The 22,594-nt window shown below is 41.2% G+C and overlaps 1 protein-coding gene across 3 annotated transcripts in view; it reads left to right on the plus strand.

Moving 5' to 3' along the window:
• The window catches only part of ARNT2 (aryl hydrocarbon receptor nuclear translocator 2), a 164,542-nt gene that overhangs the window by 131,930 nt on the left and 10,018 nt on the right, over positions 1–22,594 (plus strand). For all 3 annotated transcript variants that reach the window (XM_090030185.1, XM_090030187.1, XM_090030186.1), the window contains 5 exons: positions 9,838–9,910; positions 10,071–10,194; positions 14,461–14,560; positions 18,855–18,993; positions 21,145–21,310. In XM_090030185.1, coding sequence (XP_089886311.1) covers positions 9,838–9,910; positions 10,071–10,194; positions 14,461–14,560; positions 18,855–18,993; positions 21,145–21,310 — 602 coding nt within the window. The remainder of the gene's footprint in view (positions 1–9,837; positions 9,911–10,070; positions 10,195–14,460; positions 14,561–18,854; positions 18,994–21,144; positions 21,311–22,594) is intronic.

The following is a 22,594-nucleotide window of genomic DNA, read 5'->3' on the forward strand; positions in this document are numbered from 1 at the left end:
TGGCTTCTAACACTGAACATTGCATTGGCTATGAGTGTCAGCATGGCTCCTTTTGAATCTGGGGTGAGAAGAGAATCAGAATCTTACCTTAGGATGGGGGCTGAGCATATGCAATGACTTGTCAAGGTCAGAAAGCCATATGTTCAAGTTACTGTGTGTCTTAAGTTATGCTTGCAGAATTTATTAACTATGTCACTAAGTAGGTGTCTAATCCAAAAGTTGATATCTGGGAACTGCTTGCAAAGGAAAAGCATCCCTAAGAATTCAGCAGTGCCTCGATCAGTGCATAACTTCATGAAGCTGCTGACACTCTCTAAGCCAGCAGCTGTTGAAGCAAATCTAGGAAGAATAAAACCATTATTTTATAGGGGGTTTTAAATGTGTTTCTTCACTTGTGGCTTTTATTGTAAGATGAGCTTAATCTTTTACGTGCTTCTGGACTGAGCTGTGGTTTTTGCCAAGTGTTAACCCAAAGGAAAATGCTAGTTTCAAAGCATAGAGCTGTTAGGATGGAGAATGGAATGCTGAACAAGCACTTAACTAACGTAGATGTTCTCTGAGAGGTTCAGTAGCGCAACAAAGTCTCCCGTGGCTTTGGAGTTTGTGTATTACAAACGCGTGCTATATTCTTTCCTCTGATATGAGAAGTACATACTTATTTCCTCTGAGATCCCCATTTTCTAGATTGTTGCTTATGAAAGTTGTCCAAGCCTGCTTCACAGTGAAACCATAGAGGTCAAATTTCTAGTCTTACTCTCAATATCCTCACTTTCACATATCCTAACCATTGTTCCTGAAGAAGTGGATGTGGTTTTTATTTAGCACAAATCCGTCCTGGATATAGCAGTCAGAGAGACAGTTGTCCCCCAGTCTGACTAGCACATACAAATATATTTGTGTGTGCAAAGAGAATGCATTTCCACATGTCTGTTCCTAATCATTAATGTATGCAAGAACAGGCATCCAGCATTATAGGCAGCTGCTGGAAACTGGATCCTGACTGCTCTAACTAGGCTTTTATTCCAGAAGTCTTGAGGTCTAAGTTTGGCCTCTGGAATACCTAGTTTGTACTGCTCTAGACTGCACATATTAGCATCCTAGTATCTACTGGGGTGAATAAGATTGTGCCAGTTTCTGCATCTTGTCATATCTATCTTTAGTAAGTTTTGAAAACAAACCAGCCCTAATTTGGAAATTGGCTGCTGTTCATTCAGCGGAGGATGTTTCCTTTTTATCTTTTATACAAGATGATATCGCTAAATGTGTTTTGCCTTCCTTACTTCTGTGGAGACATATGAGACGATATAAATCTGATTTTTAAAGCTTAAAACTTTAAGTACTATATTAGGAGGAACACATATTTATCCATGTCTTGTTCTGATTATATCCTCCGTTCCCTCCCTCTCTCCAAAAAGATCCGCACAATGGTGTTTTTACCATAATGTCTCAGTAGATCTTGTTATGCTCAGTGTGTTTCTTTATTACTCAAGGCACATACTGAATTAAGATTTTCTGGGTATTTTAGCACAGGGTGTAAAGTGTTTTAGTTCTAATGACTTCTACCCTCTAATCACTTGCGTACACATGACACTCAACATCTTAAGGACCACATTTTCAGAATTAACGTCCAGTTCGTGTGCTGCGTTTTGTATGACTCATGGATGTGATGCAGTGATTTTGCACCTACTTTGCATTTCAGTACATGGATAATCTGTAATTCAGTAATCTGTACATGGATATTGGCCTGAACAACCTGTGTGACCTAAAGACAAGATAGGTACAATATTCTCTATAATAGCTATAAACAGTTGTGCATGAGAAATCAGACAGTTTGATTTGTTTATACATTTGATAATCGCTAAGGCTGTGCAAAGCTTTGGTCGTTGATTCGATTTGGCGGCCGAATGTGAATAGAATCAGAAAACCCTTTAATCTCTCCAAATTGAATTCGATTCCAAGAGATTTGATGATTCAGACATAGTCACGGCTTTAAATGTTTTTTCTACATACCTCAAGGTACCAGCGAGGCTCATGGGTGCTGCAATGCTGGGACGGATGGAGTGTCCCACAGGAGTGGGGGGGGTCCCCAGCATGCTCAGCAGTGGACCAGAAGCACTTCCAGTCCACTTCTGGGTCCACCGCAGAGAGCATGGGGGACCCTTCCCCTGGCTTAATGCCCCCTGGATCTCAGGGAGCACCCGGGGTCCCCCTCAGGCCAATTGCCAAGCTTGGGAGGGTGTGGTGGGGCCCCCCAGCGCACTCCCAGGCAGAGCTGGAAGTGGACCGGAAGTACTTCCAGTCCACTTTGAGGTCCACTGCTGAGCATGTGGGGGGACCCCTGTGTTCCTGTGGGATGCTCCATCTGCCCCACAATCACAGCATTCATGAGCCATGTCTGGTTACCTTAAGGTATGTAGAAAAAACATTCAAAGCTGTGTCTATAGCTGAATCGCTGATTCTCTGAATCAGCATCGATCTTCAGATATGGATTCGGCCAAATCAAATCACTGTCCCCAATTTGAGCCAAATCCAAATTAAATACAGCCCATTTTGCACATCCCTAATAATCATCCTAGAATCAAGATGTGGGGCGGGAAAAAATTGCCCTAAATTTTTTAGATAAGGCTCCAGGAAAATGTAAATTCCATTATATACATTTATATATATATTCCAAATATATACATTTATTTTCTTTTAAGATTCATTGGTGCTTGTGTATTATAGCCTGTTTATAGAAAACTTTCATTTTTATATTGGTCCCTAAATTCTGTTTAAGTTTTCCAAGAGGACTGCAGAGGGCAGTGATGATCATAGTTGGGTTCCGCCCTCCCCCCACTTCTTTTGGGCCCTGTAACAGATGACTTTCCAACCTTGATTTCTATATAGAAGAATAATTAAACATTAGGTTCAAACGGTCACTTGGTTTCTTGCTTAAAAGTTTGCTGAGTTTCTTTTGGATATAATCATCCAAAACAAACTTCCTGGAAAAATGAAGCATTTAATGTTTAGCATTTGTGCTATGTTCTTCTGAAAAGGAGAGCCGTATATTAGACTTTCCCTCACCACATCTTCCTGTTTTATTAATACTTTGATTTCCTGAGAAAAAATTGTGAGTGAGATTTAATGTACAGAGACTGTTTTGCATTTGAATGACTCCCACCTCGCCTGGACTGAGTGAGCAAGTTCTGAAATCCTGTGTGTATTTAGAGGAGAAATGGCTTGTTTTCTGACCGTTGCAGATGTTAATATTTTCATTTTTGTATTCCCAGCTGACGTGTATTTCTTTGTACATATGAACAAATTCTAGACTCGTGCAACAAGATTCTTTGATGGAAACATTGCCTTCGCCTGAATGATCCATACAGGTCACAACCAGTAACAGAACGCTGTGTGAATCACTGGGTGCTTCAGATTTATGCGTAACAGAGCTAGAGAGATTACAGGTCCATAATAGAGATAGTAAAACTTTAATTTCTCATCTTTCTGCCACTTGTGGGCTATTTGATCAGATTGTAGTAGGATCTTTATCCTTTAGTTATAATAACTTTAGTAGGGAAACAACAAACTTGCATAAAAAGAGACAGATTTTATAGTGACCTGCAAAGTGGAATTTCTTAAAAACACTGTTATGCTCTGCTGCTGCTTTTTCTATTAGTCCCTCTTTATTCAAAGTAGTAAAAGGAACTTTGTGCCACTATTGTAAATAAAACAGACTGAGGAGGATAGCTCGTGTACAAAGTCTGTTCTCCTTTACTGAGAAAATTGGCCACTCTAGAAATTCATATTCTTCTTGACCTCTTTGAAGGTAGGACAACAATCTGGTAAGCCTAGCATTTATACAAAGAACATACTCACCTACAAATATCTCCATTTTGAAAGGGAGATTTTGTATAAAGCCTTCTTTGCCAGCATTTACTTCAACAACTCAATATTAGTTATCCGATCCTTTAGATTCATCGAGCACCTGTGTCAAGTCAGAGGATTTCCTAGTTTTATGCACAATCTGATAGTGAGCCAGGAATTCCAGCAGTTATGCAGCACTCTCTATTGACCCAGACAATATACCACTTGCTATGTTGGCTATCATCTGTTAGCCAGAAAATCTATCTTTCACTGCTTTCTCTAAGCCATGAATCTAAAATGAAAACCTGGGTGGTGTTGGCTTTCACTTGCAAATCAGCACAAGATGGCTGGGTTTTGCTGAAACCACCGTGGCTGCTCCAATCCTTACATATCCGATTTGGAAATGTAATGAAGAAAGGGATCCATGTGTGTAATGATTAGAGGACTGCCTAAATTGCAGGGGGACTTACCAGTTTTCATGGGTTTATGTGGCATAAAGTTCTAATTCTACAGTCAGCGCTGATTGATGGAGAGACCCTGGGAGGGAACGGGATCAAGGGATGGCTGCCATCGTGATTGCTGGCTGACTTTCGTGTGGCCCCGCCCCTCAGCACTGATTGGCGGAGAAGCCCTGGCAGGGGAGGAGGACCAGGAGGCAGTTGCCATCTTGTGTGCTGCCCTTGGTGCCACCCTACCAGCTGGCGCCGTCCTCTCCTGGCAGAAAGGACATCTGGCTTCCCAGTCCAGCATTTTATTTTTATTAATGCTTTTGTTGTTGTTGACTTCACAGACAGTCCCAGATTTTGCGGTGTCTGTGAAATCCACGAAACCACAAATTAAGTAGGTCCTTAGTAATGCTCACTCATTCAAAAGGGCAGACTGATAGGGAATATTGAGACTAATGTCAGTAGCAAGATTCCTAGTGCAGCTTCACTCAGAAACATTATACCTTTTCTATAAGGTTTAAAATATCATGTTGCAATATTAGTAAATTTTAATCTGAATCATGAGTAGCCTTGTTGACACAAAATCCAGTGCAGTGAAGATGTACTCAAATATTTGTTTTTTCTGGTAAACTAGATTTGCATTTAGCCTTGTGGGCTCATTGATATTTATGTTGTAGCTTAACAAGTCTTACTGATGAGCATTTTCAAATAGAGGAGGGTGGGAAAGTGTTAGACAAGTGCCTGCAAAATAAATGGTATTAATTAAGTATGCTGTTTTGTGTGGCTTATTTGTATATCTGTGGGTGAATCAAGAAAACATACTTTATGCATAATAAAAGAGACCTAAAATACTGTTTATTGATGCACGCACTAGATAGTTGATGGTAAAAATAATTGAAACCAGTGTAATTAGCTTTTGAATTAACAACAAATTTATAATGGGTCTTTATGCTGCAAAGAATGGTGTTTGGAAAAACTTCCTCATAGATTTTCTGTAAATTACCTCCTGGAGTTTTACTGGAAAACCATGTGTGTTCTGCTTTCTTAATAATAAATCTTTCTATGGACAGAATTAATTTTTAGAAATTCCACTTCTGTTTGATAAAACAACAAGGGAAACTCATCGTCCTCTGATAACCTGAGAGCTAACTTTTCTTTTTGCAAAATATGATACAAAAAGTATTCTGTTATATTTTTATAGACATTGAAGCCAAAAGAAATATTTAGAGTATTTGTGTCAGGCCAGAACATTTCTCCCCTGTAACTTCCAATTTGTCTAACTTATCTTCCAGAAAGTACCGTCTGGTTTGAAAGAGTCCCCTGTGGTTCAGTGGTAGAATCCTTGTCTATCCCATGGGAAACCTGGGTTCAATTCCCAGGTACTTATACAACTGCAGTCGTGGATTCAGTCTGGTCTTTGGATTCTGTCTTAGTGGCCTAACGGGAGGATGGGCAATCAGGGCAGCCTCTACTCCTCCAAAAATTCTTACCTAGGTATATGCATCAAAGGTCTGGGTGGCCCTTGTACCTACACCACCATCTGGTGGGATCCTGCAAGGGACAGGATCCCACCATTCCCTTTTACTCTCCTTGTGAAAGATATGCACGTAATGTCTCATCTGAATTTGTCTGGCAGTATGCCTCCAATCATTTGAAATTTGAGTGGTTTTCATTCTCAACGGGTCTAAAACTGTCACCACCCACAAAGCAACTAACCTTTGAGCTCCACATCCTTAGCATCTGGAAACACCTTTCCTTCCACTGACACATCTGCAGCTGTAGTATCTTCTTGAGAGAAGGGCCTAATGGCTTGCTGTTCCTATCGCTTGGACCAACTAGCCCTTCAGGAGAGTGCAACAGCCTGAAGCACTGGGTGTTACGTACAGGAATTTTATTTGCCTGATAGTCTGATTGTTCTAATTTTCATTCCCAGGTTGTAGCTTTGGCTTCGGTTTTCCTGTCAATATGTCCCTAGTAGCAGGGTACAGGGCACAATAAGTTTTAGACCATGGTGTGAGGGTCACAAGTCTCTGAGCCCCTAGGCCATAAATAATCTCAGTAGTTGTGACCAAAAGACAGGAAGTAATAACAAAACCATTGCAAGTCACGTTTTATCCTCCTCACTTCTCTTCAGCTATTGGAGGCAAGAAATTCAGATAAAAGATGGTATTCTGTAGAAACAGCGTTAAGTTAAGGAAGGGTATGTAGCCTGAAGTGTTTCTTGATTGTCACATAGTTCTGTCCTGCTCTTTAAGAGGATAAAGTTTCAAACTCATAATGCCCTGAGATGACTCTAGGCCTTTGCCTTAAACCAAACCCGTATAGTTTTGGGGCAAGTATTTCTCCATCTCCAAAACCGTTATTGGAGATGTCTTCTGCCATGTAACAGTCAATATTTTCCATATTTTTTTGCATGTCTCTCACCCCCAAATAAGAAGCACACCTCTTTTTGGGCAGTCAGAATAAAGAAAAAAGCGTTTTTGACTGCATAGAGTTATTATGATTGTATCGAGCAGGGACAGAGCTCATGCACCTTCCCTTTCCTGTTTAACCAAAAGTTGAAACCCTAGCTGCTGCAGAAGACTCGTCTCCAGGAGTGGACTTTGAAAAGAGCTAAAGAGTTTCCAGGAGTATGTAACAGGAGGGCAGAAACCAGGAGTAGCAAGTAGGATGCAAAATTGCCGAAAGAAAGGTTAGCATGATTAGTGGAACACCAAGACCATTAAAAGGGAAAGGCAATCATTAACAGCTTTGGAGTGAAGAACAGTGAACCATAAAGGCCATTGACTCCCTCTGCTGCCTGAATGGAAATGCCAGTGCTGCTGCTTGGTGGAGCAAGAATCAAAGCAGGGTGTTTCTGTTCCAGGTGGAGAATTATCTTCCCCACTTAAGACACGCACCCCAACTTGGGATGGAAAGGAGAGGGGCAGCAGTGTGCTGATTTTTTGGCAAAGTGTATATGGTATGTGAGTAAATATGTTATGTACACCAGATGTACAGAAGTCAGGAGAGCTGTTGGGACCATACAACAGTATAACAACACTAAACTCTACATCCCCGTTATGCTAAATGGGAACAGACCTGTTTCCCAGTCTTCTCAGTAGTTGGCCAAAGGTCAGCGTTTGGAGAAAGATCAGTTAGTTTAAAGCTACTACTCCCCCATTCTCAAAGGCATCTGCTCAGATTTTTTATGTTAACTTGCAGCTCCTTCTGGACCTTCCATATTAATGGATGTGCAAGTAGCCACCATTTAAAAAAAACGCACATTTCTTTCCACCTGGAGTGGATATTTAAAATATTAAATGGTGATCCTAGTGGATATAGACACAGAACTGGCCACAGTGATCTGTGCATTGAGGTCCCACAGGGATCTCTGGTAGCCCCAACTAGTACAAAGGCTCCACCTGGTACAAACGTTGGCATTGCATTTTCAGTGGCATAGGTTAGCATGAATGTATCTTCTGTGTACTTCACTCTGGCTCCACAGAGTATATTTAAAAAAAAAAAAAAAAGGCCTATTCAAGATCTTTGTCCTAGTAGTCAAAGCCCTCTGAGTTTGACCCCAGTTTTGTGAGGATCACTTCTCCATTCACTATCTTGACCCACCTCATGACAACCATATTTTCGTGGACTGTATTAGACTGCTAAGATTTCTACCTATCTAATCTATGAAAGGAGTCGAGCAGTTTACTTGTGCAAGAATAGATTTTAAAGGCAAAATCATGACCCTGAAATCTCTAGAATTTTCCCCTTTAATTTTAACCTGTTCACATTTTAGCCTCATAAAAGAAAGTTCTATTCTACAGTTGCATTTTGCATGGTTAGTGGTATGTTTTGGGAAACTTCTAAAATTCATATAGAGATAACTACTGTCACCGATCCAGATATTTAAAAAGGCATTAATTAAAGGATGAGGTTATGTCTTTAAAAGGGAATCAAACAGGATGAAGAACTGCTGCAGAAGGAACTAAATATATTAAAAGTCATGGTAAAGAGCATGTGTATATATGTATGAATATATGGTCTTTACCATGCCTCTTAATATATTTAGTATATTATTTTAGATATAAAATATATATATGACTTGTACCTTACATAAGCTATTATAGTTAATAAGATTATATCGTCATGTTGTGTCTTCCCTCCTCCCCTACCCCCCCCAGTTCCCCTGGACCTTCTGTAGACTATAAATACAGCCAGTTGTATCTCAAGGTTTCAGATAACTTTATCTGGTTCATTGTAGTTAAGTAACAGTGCCTGACACTGAACACAAATTATGTCTGTGTTTCAAGGATTTAGAGAAAAGGTTTTGACAAATTGAGTTGCTTTATGCTGGCATGTTTTTTAACTCTGTCCGTTTCTTTTGAAGTATTTTCTGTTGGTATTGCACATTTAATTTTTCTAGTTGTAATAATTGGATTAAGGCTATTACCTGCAGGGGTTCTTATTCATTTAAATTACATAATTTCTTCATTCTTCTCAGGTTTAAAATGAGACCTGAGTTTTTTGTAGCAGATGTCGACAGAAATGGATTTTATACAATGTCTTCTGTAAATATAAAAATAATTTATTTCTTGAGATGTTCTGCCTCAGAAAGCATTTGGAGAACAACCAGAATGCAGGTTCTGATGCAGACAAATGAACCTATATCATGTTTAATGGGTTGATTGCTAGGAATGGTTCTGCACACAATAAGCTTTTCTTTTTTTCATTATTGCCTTGCCAATTTCTTACCACTGTATTTTTTCAGTACAGTATAACCTCATAAATCCAGATATCAAAAATCCAGAATTCTCAAAAATCTGGCACTCTTAAGCTTCCCCCCTTTGCTCCCCCAGACACAAAGGGAGAAGCTTGCACACGGCAGCTGCCACTGCTGTCCACCACCCCGCTCCGTGTGTGGCCGCTGCTACCTCACCCGCCCCCCGGTTTTAAAAAAACCAGAATTTTCAAATTTCCAGCAGGTGCTGGGTCCCGAGGATTTATGAAGTTATACTGTATTTGTTTCTTTGGTCCCCTACAACCTCTGATAGCTAACTATACATTCTCAGCCGTTTCTGCCTATAAGTCATTTGGCATAATCTGCTTGTGAACTAAATGAGGAAATAATGCTTCCTCTTGGTCATTTGACTAGGCTTGATCCTGCTTCCATTCAAGCCAACAGGAATTTTGCTCTTATTCAATAGGAGCAAGAAAAGGGTCTGCCTAGTGATCTTTAAATGTAAAAATACCCAAGAGACATTGTCACAATATATCATTTAGGGAAGGGTTGGGCTCTATCCTGTGTTGCTTACTCACTTATGTATCTGTGAAGTTGATGGGAATTCAAGGGTGCAGCCCTGTCCTGTACACCCAGACTATGTGTGGCAAAGATTTTCTCAACAAGAAAGCGTTAATAATAGTGTGCTTTTCCAGGAAAGGGCTTGCCAGCAGATATTCTTGAGAGCTGTTTCATTTGCTTGTCATATTGTTAAGAGAATGTAAAGGGGAACAGGCCAAGCCCATTCCTTTTTGTAACTTAATTATCTTATTTCCTCCCATTTTGCAGACAACTTCAGCAACAGCAAGCAGAGCTTGAAGTGCATCAGAGGGATGGGTTGTCATCTTATGACTTATCTCAGGTGATAACTCTGGATAGATCTTTATCTTTGTGCATGAAAGAACAGAGACTAGTTGACTGTGGTGTTGAATATAATACAAATACATTGTGACTGTACCTGAGGTTCTGGTATCAAATATGGTGGAGACAGTTATGTTTTCTTTTTCATATGTGAACAACAGGTGCCTGTTCCAAGCATACCAGCTAATGTTCATGAGGGTGGAAAGTCAGTGGAGAAGCCAGATGCCATCTTCTCCCAGGAGAGGGATCCTAGGTTTGCTGAGATGTTTGCAGGAATAAGTACTTGTAAGTGAGAGCTTCTGGTATTGAATATTTAATACTGTATTAAGTGCTGTTACATCACATAAAACACTACCTTAAGGAATTTGTGGGAGACAGATCAGTTAGCAAGATTAGTCTGAATGTCTGTATCCTACAATTTGTCTTAACTAAGCATTTTCCACCACAAAAAGAATGAGGGAAACTCCAGAATTTAAAGTATCAGGTTAATAATACTGTGCACTATCTTCATGTAGAGAAGCTGCTCTCTGTTCTCATATAGCTGCATATTTCCCTGGCAGTTTCTGAATCAGAGTTGCTTTTATATAGTAACCATCCTTTTTTTCCTGGGCAAAACCTTTACAGTGGAACTCTTAAGCAAATCCACTTGCTAGGGCTTGAGGCTTATATCTCTGTTCCTTTTTCCAACCGTGTTATGCCCATTTATCTCATTGAGCAAGACTGGAGTAGCAGTGCTATCAAGATAGGGTTTTTTTGTGGGGGGGGTTGATTTTTTTGGTGGTTTTGTTTTTTTAACTCTAAGCCTATTTTTATAGGTGATGTTTTCAGATGTTTGTATTGCTTCTAGTTATAATAATTTCCTTGTTTGTTTTTTACTTGTTTATTGTTCTTAACCTTCCCACTGAAACAAAAGTTTTCACATTTGTTTTAAATAAATGAATGTGCAAGTCTCTTGCAGCGAAGGGAGGAAATGGCCTGCTGCGTTCAACTCCAGGGGTACAGGGGGATGACCTCACTGTATGGGTTTCTTATGCATAACTCAACCTTTTCAAACTGAGAAAGCAATGTAACTTCAATCTAGACTTGATATTTTGTCCTCCTGTTGCTGGGACTTCTGCTTTCCTGTTCATCCAGTCTATCTGCTCTTACAGTGAAGTCAACAACTGAGGCCATAAAAAGGGTCTGCTGGAAGGTAGCAAGATTTCAACCCTAAATACTAGAATGTTTTTCCAAGCGAGAACATCTTACTTTTTGGCTGCCTTCTTGGATCACATTCAGGCAGCTCTGGACTGCTTATTGGGTTGGGTTAGGGTTAAGGGTCTCGCAAGCTGCGAGGTTAGTGGAGAGGTGATGTCCTTGGAAATGCCATTTCTCTTTCCATCCTTATCAATTTACAAGCCGTGCTTTTTTTTGGACATGATCCCTGTCTAAATTTCTCATGGGAGCCACAATCAAGGTTTTTTTAATGTTAAAAAGGGATGGTTCTCAGTTAGATGCGATGAACTGTCCAAAAACAATATTGACAAACCTGCACACTGCATGCAGACATTAGTGTAATGTTGATAGTAGACCTGTTTCTTCACTATGGTTTGTAATATAGTTTGGAGCTGATACATTCAGGTTTGATATAGTGGGGAAAAGAGGTTGGGTACACATCACCTGCATATCAGACTAAGAAAGAAAAGATCTCTTACTTCATCCATAGACACATTTTGAGTAGCAACCATTTTGAGAAATAAAGCTCTGTGTTAGTACTGTGCCCCACTTCTGCAGATCATGGTATGGTAGGTATCAGATGGAAACAGCGGCCACGTTAGGGGAAGATTAAATAGGTGATTAGTGAGGGCAGAAGGTGCAAGTAGTAGGGGAGGATTTCAAACGAGGAGACTTAAAGCATGAAGTATTAGTAAATGGCAGTCGTGTGTATTGCTGTGATAGTGCGAGAGTTGAGAGGCGGTGTAAATCACGAGAGAAAATGAGGTGGAGGATGGATAGGCCAGATGAGATGCGATTAAAGGAATACTCAGCCCAGCTCAGGAGGGAGCTAAAATCTAGTTTATGCCTTTGCTGATGCTCAGTCTTCATGGTGGTTCTTCGCAGACAAAGGTATTAGGAAGGTAACTGCCCACACCAGTTGCAGGCCCGCTGGTGACTAATCAATCCAATTGCAGAGAGGCAAATCCTGCTGCAACAGTTACATGTGTATAGTTGATTACTGCTAGATGAGGGTGCATCTTTCCTCCTCTTCTCCTCGATGCACACTCAAAGAGGGCTGTTGACTTTTTGATTGGATTCGCCAGGCATCACGATCTGCAGCCTGTGTTTCCCACAGCTTGTGGTCAATACCGCAGGCAGAAAAGGACCTCTTTGGGGTGTCCTTGAAGCGCTTGCGTGGGCACCCATTGATACTTGGTAGTTCACACTGAAAGCCTGCCTTTAGCTGCTCCATCTGCCAGCGGCCTCCAGAAGCACTTTTGGCAGTTTGTGAAAACAGGCTTGTACATCCCGTTTTCCTCAGATGGCTTAAAGGGCTGGAGTGGGAACTCCATTTCATCTGAGGAAATTCATGTCATCAGGGAATTTTTAAGTCAACAGGTACATCATTCCTGAGCATTGAAAGTAGCTTCATGTCTCAGAGGCCTCGGAGCCTGGCCAGGGATCTGGCCTACTATTTCTATGCTAAAACTTTGTTATCTAAGGGCACATCACATGAAATCAGTGGGAAGCAGAAGAAAGATAGGGGAAAGAGAAGAAATGGGCCCTATTTAGACAACCACCAGAGGTGCATTGCAACAAACACTTGCAAGAGGTGGAGGAAGAAAGGTGGTGCAAAGATTGTATATTGTTAAAAAGGAAATGAAGGTTGCCAGCCACTTTGGAAACTGTAGCTCACTGAGCAAGAATTGAGAGGAGGCTCCCAAATACTACATACAGGTACATTCTCAGACCACAGACTTGCTGTTCCTTCTCAAGGTACTAGCCAAATATCTTAGCAAAATAGAGCATCAAAGTTAGTTTGTGCTTTGGCCATAGGGAGAATTTGTTGCAGATCTGCTGTACCAGTCACCAAAGGGTATGAATTGTTACAGCTGCCAGCTGCAGAGCTTTGGTTTCTGTTACAGCAGTGTGCACCTTTAGCTTGAACACACACAAATGTTCAAGTAAAGTAATTGAGTGGCAGCATGTTTGCCCTGCGCTGTTTGGGCAAGTAAAGAGATTAGTGACAAGAGTAAACTTGTTGTTGTTGTTTCTGTGCAAGGGGAGAACCTAAAAGTTAATGGCATCTCTGCATGTGTTTCATTTGCAGTGCCAGTGTGTGTCTTCACTAATCTTGAATTTCCTTGGGATGCCTGCATCCTTGTACATGACCCACCCAAGCATCTGTTTAGTTTTTTTCAGAGCAAAGTCCCCAAGAGGTTCAAGTTTTGCCTTTGGGACTGTTTGCACACCCACGTATAAGCTGCTGACCTTGCAGAGACAAAACTCTCGCTGAATTCATTGGAATTCATGTGGATTGAAAGGGTTTGCAGATCAGCCTGATCTGAGTAAAATCCCAACATAATGCCTGGAGGACTCGGTTATGAAAGTTTGACTCCTGTAGAGGGGAGCAGATCAGAAGCTGTTTAGGACAGAGGCCGGTCTTTTGTTTTGTCTCGGTACATATGGTGTAGTCTTGTTCTATGTCCAGGGCTCTTGTCAGTCCTGGAAAACAGGTAGTAACGGTGCTGCCGCAGACCCTGCAGGCCATACCAGAATGTGCAGAAGCTGAAGTGTTTCAATAATGGGCTTGGGTAGGAGCACATATACCGCAGGCTCCTTGCATTCCTACTTCCCCCACTTCCTGGTCTATTCCTTTATTCCCTCTTCAACAGTCCATCAGTAGACTATTCTCTGGATACCTCAGCCAATGGTAACAGAGCTGCCAAAAAATGTGTATTCAAGTTGTTGCCCCACAAAGTTGTTTCGTAAACAGGCTAGACAGTGAATGAGTACAAATAGCTTTCCGATGCAAGGAATAAAAAAACCCTTCAGTAACTTCTGCTACAAACCAAGTAGCTCTGCTAGGTGGGACCAGACTTCTCAAAACTGATGTGAAGTTAGACCATGCTGAATAATCTGTAATCTCAAACTAATATCTGTCATGTACACTCCCTAGGATACAGAGCTAATGGGAATGGAGAAATTACCACATTTTAGGTGGAAGAAAAATTCAGATAAACTCCAGTTCAGAACTCTGAAGAAGTGGTGCAAACGCCAGGATTTTTAATCAGTATAGGAAATCAGACTGTAGAACAAATTTTGACAGAAAGATTAACCAAAGAAATGGAGACAATGGAAAATTACACAAGAGTTATAGAACCCCATTTAATTTTCATACAGCTCTGTTGGTTTCATTCCAGTGTTGTTCATTGCACTAGTTCATAGATTATTAAAGCGGAGCATTACCCATCCCACATAGGTGGTACGTTTCTACTGTTGTACTTCTTGGTGAACAACTAATAGTCTTTGTTGTTTCCTGAGATTTTTTTTTTCTTCTTGTAATTTTTCTAGCGGATAAAAAAATGATGGCCTCAGCATCCACTGCAGGAAACCAGCAGCTCTACTCCCAAGGAAGCCCATTTCAGCCAGGACATTCAGGAAAGGCTTTCAGGTACTGGCCCCAACAGCATCGCAATTGAAAAATAGTTGCCGTTTGGTATAATGGAAATGGGGTGAGGCTAACACCAGCACATTTTTCCTCTAACGTGAATTCTCCTTTCTTTTTTGGACACTCAATTCCTGTGCAAAAGTTCATCAGACAGGAGTAACACAAACGATTTTGAAACCAGTAAACTTGAGGGCACCAGATAAAACACCTCATATAAGGGAAGCATCTGTTTGTTCTTGTGATATGGATGGAAAAGTTTTAAATATTTCCTGAAATTTTCTAGTTGTTCCTACTGTTGATACTACAGGTTTGACAAACAAGATGTTTAAGAATTGGCATATCCTTGCCATGGCTGCTTGAGATTTTTGTAGCAGCTATGATTAAATTGACTTTATTGCTATTACCTTGTTATAGAATCATAAAAAAGAGGGTTGGAAGGGACTTCAGGAGGTCTCTAGTCCAACCCCCTGCTCAAAACAGGACCATCCCCAACTAAATCATCCCAACCAAGGTTTTGTCTAGCTTGGTTTTAAAAACCTCCGAGGGTGGAGATTCCACAACCTCTCTGGGTAACCTGTTCAGTGTTCTGCTACCCTCCTAGAGGTTTTTCCTAATAATCTAGCCAAAACTTGTCTTGCCGCAATGTGAGACCATTTCTCTTTGTTCTGTTACCTGCTACCACTGAAGGACATTTCTAGCACCATCCTCATTGAAACCACCCTTCAGATAGCTGAAGGCTGCTATTAAATCCCCTCAGTCTTCTCTTCTGCAAACTAAGAAGCCCGGTTCCCTCATCCTCTCCTCAGAAGTCATGTTCCCCAGCCTCCTAACCACATTTGTTGCCCTCCGCTGAACTCTCTCCAGCTTGTTTACATCCTTTCTGTAGTGGGGGGTCCAAAACTGGACACAGTACTCCAGATGTGACCTCCCCAGTGGCGAATAGAGGGGAAGAATAACTTTCCTCAATCTGCTGGCAACACTCCTACGAATGCAGCTCAGTATGCTGTTAGCCTTCTTGGCAACAGGGACACGCTGTGGGCTTATATTCAGCTTATTGTCCACTGTAACCTCCACCCAGGTCCTTTTCTGCAGAGCTGCTGCTTCACTAGTTAGTCCCCGGTCTGTACTGGTGCATAGGGCTTTTCCAACCTAAGTGCAGGATTTTGCACTTTTCCTTATTGAACTTTATGAGATTTTCTTTTGGTCCAATCATCCAATTTGTCTAGGTCTCTCTGAATCCTATTCCTACCTTTCATCATATCTACTACTCCCCCAAGCTCGATGTCATCTGGAAACTTGCTGCGGGTATACTCCATTCCATGGGCGACTGGTGCCTTCCGAGCCGGTGGGGGCACCAATGGGACATGACTGGTGTGGGGGCAGGATCCGGAGCTAATTTCAGGGAGGGCACTCCATGTCCCCCTACCAGCTGCAGCATTTGGTGTTGGGTAGGAGGAGGGAAGGGGTACCAGCACTCTCAGGGGGCACGTGGCCCCCTGTACCCAGCCCATGCATCGCCTGTGCTCCATCCAATTTCCAGATCATTGGTGAAGATATTGAACAAAACTGGCCCCGGGACCAACTTCTGAGATAATTCCACTTGATGCTGGCTGAGAACTAGACATTGAGCCATTGATTACTACCACTTGAACCCGCTGATCCAGCCAGTTTTCTGTCTACCTTATAGTCCATTCATCCAGCCCATACTTCATTAGCTTGCTTGTGAGAATGTTGTGGGAGACCGCACCAAAAGCCTTGGTAAAATCAAGATATAGCAATTCCACTGGTCTCCCTGCATCCACAGAACCAGTCACCTCACCATAGGCAATCAGGTTTGTCAGGCATGACTTGCCCCTGGTGAATCCATGCTGACTACTCCTTTGCCTCCAAGTGCTTAGAAGTGGATTCTTTGAGGACCTGCTCCATGATTTTTCTGGGAACTGAAGTGAAGCTGCCTGTCTGTAGTTCTCTGGATCTTCCTTTTCCTCTTTCTTAAAAATAGGCACTAGATTTGCCCTTTTCCAATCATCTGGGACCTCTCCCAATTGCCAAGAGTTTCCAAAGATAATGGCCAGCAGCTCTGTAATCACATCAGCCAACTCCCTCAGCACCCTTAGGTCTTAGGTGTGTTGTGTCTGGACCCATCAACTTGTACACGTCCAGCTTCTCTAAATAGTCCCTACTGTGTGTTTTCGTATTGTCAGCTGCTTGCCTCCTCCCCAAACTGTGCCGCTAGGTGCAGTTGTCTGGGAGCTCTGACCTTGCCTGTAAAGATAGGTATAAAAGGCATTGAGTACTGATGCCTTTTTCTGCATCAGCTGTCACTAGGTTGCCTTCCCCATTCAGTAAGGGACCCACACTTTCCCTAGTCTTCCTCTTGTTGCTGACATACTTGTAGAAACCCTTCTTATCACCCTTCACATCCTTGCTAACTGCAACTACAATTGTGCCTTGGCCTTCCTGACTTCATCCCTGCATGCCTGAGCAATGCTTTTATAGTCTTCCCTAGTTGTTCCACTTGTAAGCTTCCTTTTTGCATTTTAGCTCATTCAGCCAAGCTGGTCTTTTGCCATACTTGCTAGTCTTCCTGCACATCAGGATGGTTCTTTCCTGTACCCTTAGTAAGGTTTCTTTAAAATACAGCCGGCTCTCCTGGACTCTTCTCCCACTCAGCCTGGCCTCCTGGGGGATTCTGCCCGTAAGTTCCCTGAGTGAGTTGAAGTCTACTTTTCTGATGTCCAGGGTCCTTACTCTGCTGCTCTCCATCCTTACTTTCCTTAGGATCCTGAACTCAGTCATCTCATGATCAGTACTGCCCAAATTGCCATCCACTACTACATTCCCCACCAATTCTTCCCTGTTTGTGTTCTAGGAATGAAGACTTGTGACTGTTTATCAAGTTGTCCAGTCAATAATGAAGACTTTTTGGTTTAAGTCTAATCTATTCCTCTCTCTATCCTGATGATCTTTTAAGTTACAGAATGGAAAACTAGCACAAGCAGTAATGCTACAGTGAGATGAACTCTCTTCAATGAAATCCCAAGCTCCTACTTTGAACTAAGCCAAATTTTCCAAAATGAAGGAACAACCATTCAGATGCTATAACTGTCAGTTGTGAGGTCTGTGAATTAGAAATCACAATAAGCTATAGTTTTATAAAAACCAATGTGGTGTTAAAGTTAAACTTGGTAATGAGATCAGTAGGAAGGAATAGAATTCCTTTTTTCTTTTTGCCCAGGCAAGAACTGGAGATTACATCTTGGAGATGCTGTGGTAAATTTAAAATGCCTTTAATGAGATGTTATGTGTTTTTGGGTAATAGTGTTAACACCAAATTGCCAGTAACCATCTTGAGATCTGGCCCATGTTTGGTCAGTTTTATTTGCTAGTCTCTTGGAAACTAAACAGTACCTCTGTGTGAGAGAGAGACTTCTTTTTGCTTTTTTTGCTGGTATGCTGCAACATCAGAGTGATGCAAATGCTGATGAATTGCCCTGTGCTAGATCCCAACTTGGAGCCCCAACTGCTCTTGACTTGGGAGCAGAGGTTCAGTGGTGTTTCACACATTCCTTTTGCAAATAGTTTTGTTCATTTTTTTTCCTATTTCGTTTTGTTCTGGGGGTTTTTTTGTTTTGTTTTTCCCAGGGCTCTCAATGCCATTTTATTCCTACACCTGGATTTGCAAATATGTGCTATTTTTAACAGCACTGAGGGTTTAGTGGGAACCTCAGGAATTAAAATGAGCTTAATGAACCATGCATTTTTATTTTACAACACACATTTTCTTCTTTTTACAGCAAGATGGCCATGCTGACTAGAAACAAGGAATACTTATGCTCAAGCATACCCTTATAAGACTTGACTTAAGACCACATTTAAACTCATGTGTAATAAATTGACTTATAGCACATGTTTAAAATTGAGCTTATTTGAGGCTGCTTCCCTGAACTGAGACCTAAACTAATAGGGAAGTAGTCAGTTTCCATCCCTTTGAGACAGTCAAATGTCAAATTTTCCCCTCAGTTTTATTCATTCGAGCACTCTGGGTAAGATTGCATGACTCTAACTATGAATTGTGTCCATTATAAGTACACAGTAGAAGGGACTTTTTAGAATTTCAAAACTTGTGATAGTTTAATATGACAATCAAGTCACTTTTTCATTTAATCCTGCAGCAAAGTGGCAGAAACCTTCACTTCTGTGTGATGAGTAACACACTTTCAGTTACCCATGGTTTGATTTGTATGTGAAGATCATATTGTTCCTACCACTCATTTTCTGTTCGTTTCCCTTTTAGCTCATCTGTGGTACATGTCCCTGGTGTGAACGATATCCAGTCATCTTCTTCAACAGGCCAAAATCTGACCCAGATATCTCGCCAGTTAAATCAGAGCCAAGTTGCCTGGACTGGGAGTCGCCCACCATTTCCAGGACAGGTATTGTGATTAAGGCAGGTTTTGCCACCCTATGTCACACAGGCCAGATTCACCCCACAGTCTCATTTGATCTGGCCCAATGTGGGTCTTCAGTGGGAGGGGGCTTCAGCAATGGTCGCTCCTCATGTGCTGCCACGGCAGGGAGAAAGCAGCCTTGGAGCCCTAATTATGCCTTTTAATATTGCAGCAGAACAATGCATATGGCATGTTTTAAAACTTGCAAAAATTGATTAATTTAAAATAATAAATTAAATGAATTCCTCCATTTCTGATTTCTGGTCAAAACAGAATCCCAAAGGGAAAAATTTTGAGTTATTTGGACAAAAAGTCTCTGCATGACATTGGCAATCTCCACGTATATCCTAATTTAAGACCTCATTCCTGTCTGGACATACAAGTCAGCATGACTACTTATGATTGCAATTAAGCATATGCATAAACTCTATTGGGCCAAAGCCAAATATGCCTGCGTTCTTTACATACAACATTAATATGCATTGCAGAAAAATCTCTTTAGACTGAGTCGATTGTGTAGTCTGTGCAGAAGGTGACTGTACATATTAAAGACAGAATAGCAACTCAGTCACTAAATGCTTTTGTTTTAATCTCAGGAGGTAAGTCTATTTATTAATATTACTGTTTGCATTCAAATTTGTTACATAGGATAAAGGCACTTGTTTATTTAATCAGAACCTTGTTTGTAAGCATATTAGTTCCCCAGTATTATAAACTTGGTGCCCAGTCCTTCATCCACGTCAATTGCTCAGCCTTGTTGTCTTCAAATTGAAATAACATTTTCACATGTTTTCATCTGTACATTGTGTATGAAAGCCATAATTAGTCAGTGAGGAAAAAAAGCAATTTATCTTCTTAGCTGAAGCCATCAGTCTGATTAAGTCTGCAGCTAATCCTTTTACCAACTTAAAAATGAATGTAGTTTTGCAGAAAAGTCTGCATGTTCCTTGTCATTGTGGAATCATCACAGCTAAGTAACTTACTTGCAAGGAACTGAACTGAGGACTTAAACACATTTTCACCATCTTATATGTCTGTTGGGATCTGGTTTCCCCCCCTCTGGTTTGCCCAAGCAAAAGGCTTTACTTCAGTGCATTGATTGCCAATAACATGAATGTCATTAAAAGTATCCTGAAATGTTACTGCTTTTAATTTCAAGCAGTAGAACTTGTTAAGCAGTAGTCGTGCATGGAGCTGATGGAGTTGTATGGAGGGGAGGGAATGCTTTGTGGGTAAGTAGGTTCTACTCCTGGCGCTATCTCCTGGTGTACCATGTGACTCCAGGTGAAACCTGTAACCACACTTGGTCTCAGTTTACCTCTCATGGGCGTGTTGTGGTGTTTCTTTGTGACATGCTTTGCAATCCTCAGAGGAAGTCATTGTAGAAGTGTCAAGTCAGTGGTGTGTTTGTACATCCATGATTTAACTAAACCATCTACTTTAAACAAAGTGTGGTTATTTTCCCCCTGAAGTTGTCCTATTCATTTCCACCAAATCTGCAAAGGTTGACTGCTTGTCCAAGGCAAGATACGACATCTGCCCTATGGGTTACATTCCACTTGGACAATCTGCTTTTCATAGTATGAAATCAGGAGAGAGAGCCCAGCAGGCTTTGAAATCTGTGTGGGGAAAGCCAGGGCATCTGCTCTAAAGCCTCTGGGGCTTGATCCCATGATCACTGGAAGCCCTGTTGATCTGAATATACCAGTTATCCTACAGAGTAATCAGAAAACTGAGGCTTTGCTGTACAAGCATAAAAGCAGGATCACTAGCAAATAAAGATGCCTCCTTTATGTATTTTTTTTCTTCTTTGATCTTAAATGTCATGACCCAGCAGAGATAAAAGAGAGCAGGTTATGGCAGGTAACCACCAGCAATAGTAGCATTTCTCTCTCATCCAGAGAGCTGTATGTATTCATTTCTAGTGTGTTACTTTCATTAAACTTAAGTAGCAGTTAATCCCATGTTGACAGAAGTTGAATAGGGTTGAGATGGGAATACTATGCCTGGTCTCATCTGTAAAATTTCTTTAGCACTTGTTTTTACATTGTTTAAAAGTTGTCTGTTGTGCTGCTTCTCTTACATCAGCAATCAAAATAACTTGCATTGTGTTTTTTTGATTTCCTTGCCCCCTAGCAAATTCCGTCGCAGTCTGGCAAGGCTCAATCATCACCCTTTGGGATTGGAACCAGCCATACTTATCCAGCTGATCCGTCCTCATACAGTCCACTTTCGAGCCCAGCCACCTCTTCCCCAAGTGGCAATGCCTACTCCAGCCTAGCAAACAGAAGTGCAGGGTTTGGTAAGTTTGAAATGCACATAAAATTAAACCCCTAAAACACTACAGCCCAAATCCAGCCCTACTTTTAGACAGGTAAGTAGCAGTTATGCAGCTAATTTTAGCCGAAATGGGACATTTCAGGCTACTTGTGCAAAAGTTAGATCTTGCCTCTCTGTAAAAAGGTGTGCAGCTGCATGCATGCATCCAAGAAGAGTGCTGGTAGAGAAGCAGGCCCTCCCATGCTTTCCATTCTTGGTCATATGTGGGAACAGAATGGAAAGCAAGCCAAAGGTAAGGTAGCTTTGTGTCTCAGTGAGATGGGCACTGCCTTGGAAGGAAGAGGGCTGAGTTCTGGCACAGCTTCTGCACCCAGTGGAGTATGAGCTGTCCCACATTTTTGCAGGTAACCTCTGACATTTTATTTTGTTCACACTAAATAGCCACTTCTGTCTTCAGAACACAAGTAGCAATTGCAAAGTGGCTATTCAAACTTAGAGTGGCTATTCAGTGTGAAATGCATCTCTCTCAAAAGCTCCATCCAGCTTTACAGAGTCACTAGCTATGGTCCTGAACCACAGAGTTTCACTGAAGTCTTTAGGGTTTTAGTTGTGGGGACAGCCCCCTGGAAGATCAGAGCTTGTATATTTTTACATAAGTAAATTGCTTCGTTCAGGAATCATAAGCACTGCTGGGTTGGATATATAACATTTAGAGCACTTCTGCATGGATCAGAACTTGACAAAACATGTAGTCAATTCTTACCTATGTTAATATTTGAGTGTGCACTTTTTGTGTTTAGCTATATTTATTGGGTGCTGGAAACCCTCAGATATGAGCCTTAAGATTATGATTAAAGTATATGAAACTTTGCAATGGATTACATTTCTTCTTAGATAATTAGGTAGAAATGTTAAAGATAACTGTGCTGCTCATTGTCTCTTCAGTTGAATGTTCAGATTATGCCTTTAGCGTGGGATGTTCCTGAGAGTGGAAAATGAAAAACATCTAAGGGATAATGAAATAGGAACATTCCACTCTTCCCTCTACCTTACAACCCCCTACTTTCTAACCTAGTTTTCTTGATGATAAACTTTCTAAGATTATGTTAATCATATGATTAGCAGATATGGGACTTTTTTTTTTTCATTTCTGCCACTGTGTTCATTTATTGCACGTTGCTTTTTTTTTTAGGGCTGAAAGTACAATATGACCAGTTTTGTTTCAAGCCTGTTTTACTCCCTGGGCCTCCTGGCTAGCCCTGTGCTGTATTGCCTGGAATGCAGTAGGGAATGCACGCATCAAAAT

The sequence above is a fragment of the Crocodylus siamensis genome, chromosome 15 (genome assembly GCF_052110815.1).
Source record: "Crocodylus siamensis isolate JL-2025a chromosome 15, ASM5211081v1, whole genome shotgun sequence".
Lineage (NCBI taxonomy): Eukaryota > Metazoa > Chordata > Crocodylia > Crocodylidae > Crocodylus > Crocodylus siamensis.